The sequence below is a fragment of the Echeneis naucrates genome, chromosome 24 (genome assembly GCF_900963305.1).
Source record: "Echeneis naucrates chromosome 24, fEcheNa1.1, whole genome shotgun sequence".
NCBI classification, from domain to species: Eukaryota; Metazoa; Chordata; class Actinopteri; order Carangiformes; family Echeneidae; genus Echeneis; species Echeneis naucrates.
The window spans coordinates 548,936-559,874 of NC_042534.1; the positions used below are offsets into that span (position 1 = coordinate 548,936).

Consider the following 10,939-nt stretch of genomic DNA (forward strand, 5'->3'; position numbering starts at 1 on the left):
TCTCAGCAGCTCGGAGGCTCGACGCGCCGCAGAAGGGACGGCCGTCAGTCGGGGCCACCTGGGGGGGCCCTCGGTGTGCTGATGGGTTTTCTATCTGTGGCTCTGTGACGTGAGCTCGTTTATTGTTGCTGCATTTCTGTTTCTGAGCTGCTGAGTGAGTCATTTGACGCCTACAGGCAGCAGCACCGTCGCCTTTTTATTTTTTAGATTTAAACCATTAAACAAGAAAATTTTCTGATTGTGTTCAATTTCTTGGTTTGTCTCACATTTTTCGATATTTCTAATTTATCTCCTCATAAACAAAAAACAGTCTCCACATACTCAGAATCAGACCAACCCTCAGAAGAAGTTCTTTTCTGTCTTACATTAAACATTTAAGAATAAAACGTCAGCAGTCCAAAGAACTCAGATTGTTTTGAATTGATCTCATGAAAAACGTGATTCATCTCCAAGCGGACAGAGAAGCTGTGCAGCGGCTCGTACCTGCGGTGTCGGGCGTACTTCCCGCTGACGTGACCGCTGCCATCACAGCCGGGGGTGGGACAGCTGGGGAGGAAACACACAAGGTGAGCAGGACGCACACTGCAGCAACACACAAAGTCTACCTGGGTGTGGACACTGAAGAGCCTGAAACTTTTACTCTAGCTAATGACCATCAGAAGTCAGCCAGGATTGAAGTCTATGGGAATACTTTTCATTCCACATGTTAAATGAACACAAACATTTTCAAACGCATTAAAAACAACATTCAGTTCATCCCAAATCATCTCCAGGCCGGAAAACTGAGCTCTTCCCAGGACTTGGCCCGGTCTGCCTCTCTCTTCCTTTCCCCCGTCCATCTGGTTGCAGCGTCGGCGGGCTGAAGAGTTTCTGTCTGAATGGCTCTTTGTATCGTGGCTGCCGTCGGCTCTCCACAGCTCTGAGTCACTCAGCTTCGGCTGCGGGCTGTTTGGACGGCCGACGCACGCTGCTGGATGGCTTCAGGGACTCAATCACGCCCGCGACCTCTGACCCCCAACGCTGCAGAGCTCCACCCAGTATCACCTGATTTATTGCCTCTCACTGCAGAGAACTGAGCGGAGTTAGAGGTGAAGATCTAACATCACGAGTCCGAGGAGGCAGAGGAGGAAAGGAGAGGAGAGAGGGAGGAAGAGGACGAGCAGAGGAATATAGGAGGCGACTGGTTCAGAGCGAGGAGGCTCATCAATCAGTGTCACCTTATTGATCCAAGCTGTGTGTGTGTTCAGTCCAACAACACGATGTCAAGCAGGCGTTGAAATAAAAGAAAAATCCCACAATGCATCTGTGCAACCTCAATCTTAGCAAGCTGCAGATCCCCAGCCTCTCTGTTTGCATCATTAGCTGCCCCAATGAATTCTGGGATACGTTGGGCCCTCATTGGTCAGGAAGGGATCCGGATCACGCCTTCGTGAAGCCTTTTTTTTTTTTTTTTTTTTTTTGCTTCCATTCTCAGCCAGCTGGGGACTGGATCCGGATTTGTCCTGGGCACCAGGGATCATCCTCAGGGGACCACAAATTTCCACATAATTACCTGAAAATCTGGTGATTAGCTGCTCTCATTAGTCTCCTCACCCATCGAGGCGACATCACTGATCAGTTAAAGCGAGAGCTCTGATTCCAGCTGAGCCGACAGATGTGACAAATTTATTTAGCAATTTAAATCAAGTCTTGAAAGAATTTTAATATCACTCATCTTTTTTTTTGTTGTTGTTTCCCCAAAATCCGCCACAACGACAAATTAATTTGTACATTTATCTCTGCAAATTAGTCAGATTAGTCCGTGACTGCGACAGAATAAAATAAATAAAACAGCTCCACAGATTGCTGCTGATGTTTTTTGCACCATTTCTGTCACTGCTGTTGAATTCAGAGCTCCTCCGTCCGCTCCGTCACAGCTGAATTCTGGGAGAATCCGTATCCCACTCTGAGCTCAAACAGGACGAGATGTTTACAGTGAAGCGCTGACCTGCATCCACCAGGTTCAACCGTAATCTGCTGCACACACCGATATCTGCCAGTTTTACTAAATGAGATTAAGTGAAGCAGAAACTTCACACACACACACACACACACACACACACACAGGTAGCAGAAATATCTGACTGCTGCTGGTGTTCCTAACAACATTGTGTTTCATTCACTTTCATTCACTTTTCACTTGAAAAATGATTAAAACATGGAGCTCATTTTAAAGCTCCTCAGTCAACAGTCCCCTGATGGACCGCACCACAACACCACTGGACCATCGACCCAAACTGGACTCCCTGAGCTCTCCGTCCATGTACACTGTAATGGTGCATAAACTTCACAAAGACTCACATTTACAGCACAAAAACATCCGCTGGCTGGTACATCAGGACATCCGACCGTTTCCAGTCAACGCTTTAAAAGCAGAAACACGTTGGACCTTCAGATGTCACTGTGCTGAGTGGACCAACCAAAGTAATAATCATCACTGAGAGAGAAATGGACCTACCTGAATAACTCCTGTGTTACAGCTTCCACAGCAGCTGGAGAGACAAACACAACAGCCACATTAATATGATAACACCTTCAGTAACGCACAGCTGGATGTGTGTACAAGAACATTTATTTCAGCTGAAGTTTGGGGACTTTAGACACAAACGTACCTCGGACTCCTTTGGATCGTGTTCGATGGCGTTTTTCAACTGCATTCACCTCCATCTGGAAACAAAACACAAATTTAACTCACCATTTAAGTCACCAAGCAAACAGCAACCACAACTACCTCAGCTAACCTAGCCGGCTAGCTGCTGCCTGGAAACCACCAACAGCATCCAGCTAGCAACTCATTTTAAAACATAAGTCAGGAGCTACCAACACCTGAGCTGGCAGATTTCTGAACCTGGCCTTCACGAAGGACGCACCGATTGGCTGCCTCACTTCCTGTGACGGTTCGTTAAACCCTGAAGGACGCAGCTCAAGTAAAAAAAAAAAAAATCACAGCTCAAAGCCACAGTTTTAACTTCAGACTCAGAAACATCGCAGCTTCACTTTCCTGCCTGTTGTATAATAAACCCCAAAAAGGAGCTCCAGACCTGCTCAGAGCTCAGTGTGGAAACACCTCAATGTGCTGCTGGTCTCAGGGCCGAAGAGTCTGAACACAAACGCAGATTCAGAGGCTGTCGTCCAGAGTCATGATCTGAAAACACACAGCAGCTCCTCAGTTTGCTGACACGTTGACCACCTGACGGATATTTACAATCAACAGGTCAGTCAGACAGACAGCCCGTCTTAATGAAGGAGGAAATAATGTGACGAGCGCAGCAGCACAGAAAAAATGACTTTATTAGCAAAGAATCAAACAGTCTGTGTCTGCAGTCACTTGGCTGAGGCTCTGGCTTTATTTTGAAAGGAGCAGAGGAGGAAGTAAGTCACCCAAAGGGAGAATTGAAATTTTTTAAGGAACAAACTAAACACAAAAAAAGCAGTTGCTGGCCTTTTACATCGTCTGTCTCTGTGGACTGAATTTATTTTAGGACTTTTAGCAGTATGAACAACAACATGTTCAGCAGAAAACCAATCAGCCGTTTTTGATATGAATCATATTGATTCTTTTTTTTTTTGGGGGGGGGGGGGTGCCAGATATCTATCTTTTGTTTTCGGTCTGATGAAACTTTTGAAGATGTCAGACTGGACTTTGAGGAGTTGTTGTGGACATTTTCCACCGACCTGTGACAATTTCTCAAATAAACAATCGATGAAAAATAATCTGATTGATTAATTCGGGATGAAAAATGTCACAAGTTGGAGCCATTTGTTGTTTGGCCATAAAGAAATACGTTGCTGAAGCCAAATCTGACAATCCTTAAGCCTTAAACTAGGAGACAACGCCACTGGTTGGAGAAAGAAGTTAGATTGCATTGAAGTCTATGGAAAAATGTCCTTCTCCTTTGATTTCCTTTTATTTATTGCCAAAGATGAGTTAAACTGTCTTCCTGATTCATCAATAAATCTCACAGCCAAATTATGTCAGTAAATATTGTGCTCTATTTTAACAATTTCATGCAAAGGTGAACAAACAAACAAACAAACAGCAGCGCTCCAACCAACCACAACTTATTGTTCTGAATTTTAAATAGCTGGAAGTTTCACTGGGAAAATGAAACTCCAGGATTTGCTGCTGTGAGCGTTTCAATATGAGCAGCAACATGAAAGAGCGTAACACAACAGAGACACAACAGTTTGATGATGAAGATGTGAAGGCAGCAGCTCGGTCTGCTCCTCTCTGCTCGGCTGCAGTGCAGCTCAGAGGGGCGGGGGTGGCGGATGTGGGGGGGTGCTGCAGCGTTAATATAAATGTAAATTCTGGACAGCCTCGCCTGAACTCTCAGCCGACTCCCATTATGTTTCCACAGCGCGCTGAGGCCGGGTGCATCTGAGGCTGCCACTCCAACGCACCCCACATCAAACAACCCCCCACCGCCGCCGCCATCAGACCCCCCACAGCGAGGAGCTCAAAAAAAAATCCTCCACCTCCCTGGAAACTGAGTGGGCTGCGTGTGCGTGTCCGTGATGACACTGACAGACTGAGGCCTTTTTCAGACCTCCTCATGAAGTCAGATGAATGCTGATGAGGACATTTAGCAAAACTTTGGAAAATTCTGTTGAGTCATTCCAGATTGTCTTTAGAAAATGAAATGGAGGATGTCTGTTATTGGGTTTTTTTTCTAAGGTGATAAAAACATGTCCCAGTCCAGAGGCCACTTCCTGTACAGTGAAGACCGTCACATTAAAAGCTCATTCAAATGAAACTTTTCCCAACAGGTGGATCAGTTCAGCTAAACCTCAAACCACGCACCAAGTTTTTGGGAAAAAGTTTCCAACTGTGAGAGTCCCAGTATGAGGCGACGCCACTGGCTGTAAAATACGTCTGATTGTGCTGAAGTCTATGGGAAAATGTCCCTCCTCCTCCTCAGTAAACATTTTCCTGATGAGTTTCTGGTCTCAGTCTGAAATACAATATGATGTTCATTTTTTGAATGGAGCTACATTCAGAGGAAAACAGAGCAGGAAGGAGGGGAGGGGTTGGGGGCGGGGCTACTGAGTGACTGACAGACAGGACAGAGTCCAGAGCAGGTCAGAACCACCTTCTCTGGTTTAAAAATAAATAAATAAATAAATAAATAAATAAATAAATAAAATAAAGGGGGTGATAAAGTAAAATAAACACATCAATGAGAGCATGAATGTTAATTTTATGTTAATTTCGTATCGTTTTATAAAACATTTCAATAACTAAAATAAAAAACTGTATTATTAAAGTAAGGTGTGTGTGTCGGTGTCCTATATGGCTGCTGCTGTGTGAAGAGGAGCTTCTTGCTGTTTAGTATTCAGCTCAACACTCTGCCTGTCTGGTACAATATGATGCAGAGCTCTCCTCCACACACACACACACACACACACGTGGACAAGCAGTGCAGAGCTATAGAATTGAACACTGTGTCCCTGTGTCTCTTCCTCTGTGGACACAATCTGTTGTCTCAATAGCCCGACTGGTGGCGGCAGCGCCCCCTGCAGGTCAGAGCGTCCATCGCGTCGACCATCACATTTCCTCCCATCGTCGTTCAGGAGGGGACGTACCGTGAACGCACCACGGCCAACGAGCTAAACCAGGAGCGACCGCGTTGAAACGTTCAGGTAAGCTTCAGCAGTCAGGTGGCTGCTGCTGGAGCATCCCTCCTGTTGCCATGGTTACCAGTTCTTTATCATGTCCTGAGTACTGACTGACGGCGGCGGTTAAATGGCTGTTCACCAGAGCTACAGTTTGTCTGAAGGCGCCTGATAAATCCTCCCCAAAAAAACCTGCCAGCTGTTTAATTTGAGCGTCTCGTCTTCTGGCTGAATGATTCAAATGTTTAAATGCAGATTAGAACGTGAACAATTTCAGAAAACTTGAATGTCACTTTGCAGAGTTTGTCGTTTTGAGGTAAAATTTTAATTATTTCACGTCGTAGAGGTTTGCAGGTTTCGCTGCCAATTGCCCGTCGGCCATCTTGGTTCTTTAAAACCAGAAGAAACAACATTTGGAGGAGAAGGACGATCTGAGGAGAGTCGGCCAGAGTCCGTTTGATTCAACTCCAAACAGTATAAAATGGAATTATATTATTCTAACTTTCCAAAGTAGAATGTACATTAAGCATTTGAACCTTGGATGAAGGATGAAGCCGACACTGAAGAACCAAAACCTCCAGATCCTTCGTAGGTGACGTCGATAGAAACAATGAAACCACGTTTTCCAACCGCTTTTTTATGCATTGGCACAAAACCAGCTCGTTCCAAAGTGATCGTAGGCCGTGCTGCTCCGTGGCGTTTTCTGAAACTGGACTACAGAGCTTTGAAAGTGGCGCTGTCTTTGTGTTACAGCAGCAGTTTCCAGGAGCGGCTTGTTTATTCGGAAACAAAACAAGTTAGTTGACAGTCGATCGAATAAGTTCAACTCCACATTTGAGGACATAAAAATGACCCAACAACACGAGGACACTTGCAAACGCAAACACTCGAAGGCAAATGTTTGTGGGCCCAAACAAGCACAGACACACACACAGCAGCCAGCTCCGTGTTTTATTACAGCAGAGAAGTTTTATCAAACCGAACAAACAGAAACACCTGGTGTGTGATGCGACGCTGCATCGCACAGACCAAACAACACAACTGAGCACAGACATACACAGAGGCGCAGAGCTGCAGCTTCAGGTCTGTCTGTCTGTCTGTCGGGGAAAACGAACGGCGCCAGAACGTTGACGGGCTGAATCTAAACCGCACGTTAGCCGTAAAAAAAAAACAAAACACAAACTTAATGGACCTTTAATTGTTTTCAGCTCGGTGTCACTCTGCCTCCTGCGCATCAGCCCCAGCCATGGTTTCCATGGAGACTGGACTGATCAGGTGATTAGCCATATCAATTAACCTCTGACCAATCACAGGCAGATGTCAGAGATCCTGCAGACAGGATGGATGAGGTGCGGCGGGAGTCCCCCAGATTACTGCACTGATATTGGGTTCGTTTGGAGGAAAATATTTCCATTATCTGTTCATTTTGGAGAATTAAGAGTGTTTCATTTGTTTGTGAGCCTTAAAAATGAAGAATGACTTTGTGCTGAAGCTGCCTGCCTGAACATGTTGCTCATGTTTTTCTGTTATTTTTAGAGCCTTTGAGATTTCTGCATTTCCATTTCTGCCTCTCCTGCAGCGTTCACTGGCCATAATGAACCCTTGTACGCTTTGTGTTCACCTTTCAAACCCTGTAATGGCTTGTAATGGGAATGTGAAGCGGCCACACGGCAGATTTTCACGACTGGGCACGAATGCGCTGGCGGCTCCCTGACCCCCGGCTCAATGACCAGGTCCACGGTGTCATGTCAGCACTTCAGAGGAGATAAAATCCTCGTCAGCCCTCGGACCAGCTCCTGTCAGAGACCATTCTCTTCATAACAGGAGCTCATCCACCGGGACTCTGCACACGCTCTCAGCCTGTCTCTCAGCCGCTGTCGTCTGATGGAGGGAGATGGAGGCGGGATGCTAACAGGGTAGCCACAGCTAACCGCCATTTTGAGTTGGTAACAATTAGTAAGTCATCCAATCAGTTTCCCAAGTGTGATAACTCAAACACCTCAGTGTGGTTCTACATCTGTCATCCTGAGATCGGATGAAGTTGGCAGGTTTTACGTTGTGACATCACCAAGTCCAAGATGTTGGTTAGCCTAGCTTAGCACAGGTCTGGCTCCCCAGGAGTTCATCAAACACAGCCGTCAAAATGTCAGCACAGACAATTCAGGTCTCCCCCGAGTCCCTGACCAGGATTCTGTCTGGGGTGAACTTAGAGCAATCGGGCAGCTAATTGGTCTAACAGCAGTTTACGGTTTCCTCCCATCATTCACCTCTGTTAGGGGGCGGGGCCGTGTGATTGACAGGTGGAAGGGTGGATGCGGTCAGTGTGTGAAGCTTTAATGATCAGTAACAAGCAGACGAAGCAGGTTGTCAGTAGCAACAGACATCCTCAATCGTTAGTCCTTTGAATCGTGTCTGTGTGTGTCTGTGTGTGTCTGTGTGTGTCTGTGTGTGTCTGTTTGTGTCTGTGTGTGTGTGTGTGTGTCTGTGTGTGTGGTGATTATTCTGCAGATTATTTCTAGCTTCTCTCTGTGAACAGAAACCTGAAGGAGACATCACAGGAGACGGGAGGTCAAAGGTTTTGGTTCCGATCTGAACTGCAGCACTTCATGTTAATGACACAAAATGTGAGTGTGTGTGTGTGTGTGTGTGTGTGTGTGCGCAGCTGATCCCCATTGATCAGGACACAATCAGATTGATGGGTGAGTTGGCAGCCACTCAGATCTAATAAACCACAGAGAGAGACTTCAGCTGAGTGTCCACGGTGACCTTTGACCTGTCAGAGGGACACATCTACGCTGTAAATTCGTTTGTTGACATCGTCCACCTGACGGACTGATGCAGATTATCTGTTTTACATTTAGACCAGGAAGGGAAACTGTCCGCTGTCCACAGGGACGACTGAGAGCCGAGCCATCAGAACCAGACTGAGACGTTCTGGACTGAAACAAACTCTCCACCGTGCTGTTAAACGTCTGATTGGTTCAGACTCTGAGCTGCAGGATTTAAAGGTGCATCACGTCAGATCGGAGGACGACTTTTTTTTTTAAGCTGCTTTTAAATCAGCAAGGGAAAAGTCACCAAACCAGAACGGCGGTGATCTCTGGATTATTCTGACTGAGCTGTGAAGGCGGAAAGCCGCCGGCTGCTTCAGCTGGTCAAGTGGAAGGCGAGTCTGTCTTTAATAAGCGTCCACACACAGTCAGTGTCAGGCTGCGGGGACGAGCGAGGTTCACATCCACCGTGTCTCTCTCCCTCCACAGGCAGCAGACAGGAAGTAAAGGCCGCTCTCACCTGAGTTCACCTGGTCTCTTTGTTTACATCCAGCAGACAATACAAACCAGCTGAAGGGGATCAGGTGCTCTATCCGCAGCACCACAGAAGAAGAAAACCACTCAATGACACGGAGTTCTAAAACAACTGATTTCTGGCTTTAGAGCAACATGAAGAGACGCCACAGTGTGAATATTGACTATCGAACAAAAACTAACTGGACTGACAAATCAATACAAAAATCACATTTCTTTGTCACCGTGGTTCGAACAATATCCACCAACCACACCAATCCCATTATGATGTCACACGTCTGAATGACCATCAAAACTGAAGTTTTATTTTAAAATCTGCAGCGTTCGTCCATCACATACAGTCCACACTAACTCTGTCCTCAGTCTTTGTCCGTCCACGTTGGACATGAATCTGGATCTTCTCAGTTTTAAATTTGTGTTGAACTTTTCGGACTGATGAGCGACGCTTTGAGGAAAATCTGTAAATACAGGGACCAGGTCCAGACTTTACCCCTCTGTGGGCCATCTCTGCTTTTTCTCCGCTGGACTTTCACTTAATATTCATTTCCTATAGTTCATTAAATCACCTGTGGAAGGTTTGTCCTCTCTGGGCCACCGTCCGCTGAATACTTAACACGCACAGTCCTACAGACATTCATATATATTTATATGAATCCCAAACCTGAAGGAAAACCTTCCCAAATTATTCTCGGATTACAGTTTGAGATGCGAAGACCTATTAAACTTTTTAAATTCAAGAAAATTTGATAGAAGCTGAATTTTTCAAAGAGGGAGATGGTTTTTATGTCAGTGGCTGATTTCTGAAATTTCTGAAGATATCTGAATGATTATTCAAGCAAAAAAATATTAAAACAAAGCTGTTTGAGAGAAATCTTCCTAGAAAACTTTTACATTTCACGTCCACTTTTAAAACAGACTGACTAATGAGCCACATCAGCTTTAAACTGACTCTGGCAGGCTGACAGAAGCATCTTTTCCTGCTCCGTCAGTTTGGTCATTTCACTGATGTTCTGAAGTTTTAGGAGCGATCGCTGAGATGTTCCCACACAACAAACAGTCTGAGGACACAAACTTAATGAAAAGGTGCCATAAGGTCACTGCAGACATGAAGACAGTGTTACAGGATCCCTGACACCCGGCAGGAATATTAAATATTACACACCCTGAAGGAACACCAGGGAGATATTACAGAGCAGCAGGCGTCAGAAATGAGAAATGAAACACGAGCAGAGACAGAATAAAAAGGTGCCATGAGGTCAGACTGAAGGATGATCCACCGGCAGCGAGAGCAGATTACAAAACTACAACAAAGACACAATAAGGCGAAGCACTGCAGCAGCAGCAACACACAAACACCGAGAGCAGCACACAACACACCATCAGCCTGATGGAGGAGGAAAAAGGAGACATGAAAACATACTGGAATGGCGAAGATGGAGACTCCTCTTCCTCCGGATCCTCTTCCTCCTCTTCCTCTTCCTCTCTGCTCCGAAAGTCTGCAGCCGCCTTCCCTCTCTCTCCTCCTCCCTCCGTCTGTGTCAAGGACTCTCTACCCCTCTCTCTCTCTTTTGTCGCTGTGATATCTGGCCATGCCTTCAGTGTGTGTGGGGGGGGGGAGGGGGGGGGACAGACAGACGGGAGGGAGGACAGGAGAGGATGATGATGGTGATGATGATGATGATGAAGGTGGTGGAGGGAGAATCAGACACTGCAGCAGAAGAAGAAGAAGACGGGTTTTCCTCTCTCTCTCTTTTTCTTTATTTCTCGGGGACGCGCACGTAAACCAGGCGACGCGCCCGAAACGATAGAGAGTCAGCGGGGGCGCGCACATGCGGGCTCTCTCCAAGGGTGGCAATGTATTGACTGCCTCTCTCTACCAGCCTCTCTCTCCCTGAATGAATTCCAAGCATGTAGGTGTGTGTGTGTGTGTCTGTGTGTGTGTGTGATGTAGTCTGCGGGGTGGAAAATCAAAACAACAC

The 10,939-nt window shown here is 46.1% G+C and overlaps 1 protein-coding gene across 1 annotated transcript in view; it reads right to left on the reverse strand.

Annotated features, from left to right (window-relative positions):
* The window catches only part of myt1la (myelin transcription factor 1-like, a), a 33,412-nt gene extending 22,920 nt beyond the window's left edge, over nt 1–10,492 (reverse strand). The window contains 4 exon segments of the mRNA XM_029496705.1: nt 484–546; nt 2,498–2,531; nt 2,652–2,706; nt 10,381–10,492. Coding sequence (XP_029352565.1) covers nt 484–546; nt 2,498–2,531; nt 2,652–2,706 — 152 coding nt within the window. The 5' untranslated portion in view covers nt 10,381–10,492.
* Nucleotides 10,493–10,939: the final 447 nt, after the last annotated feature.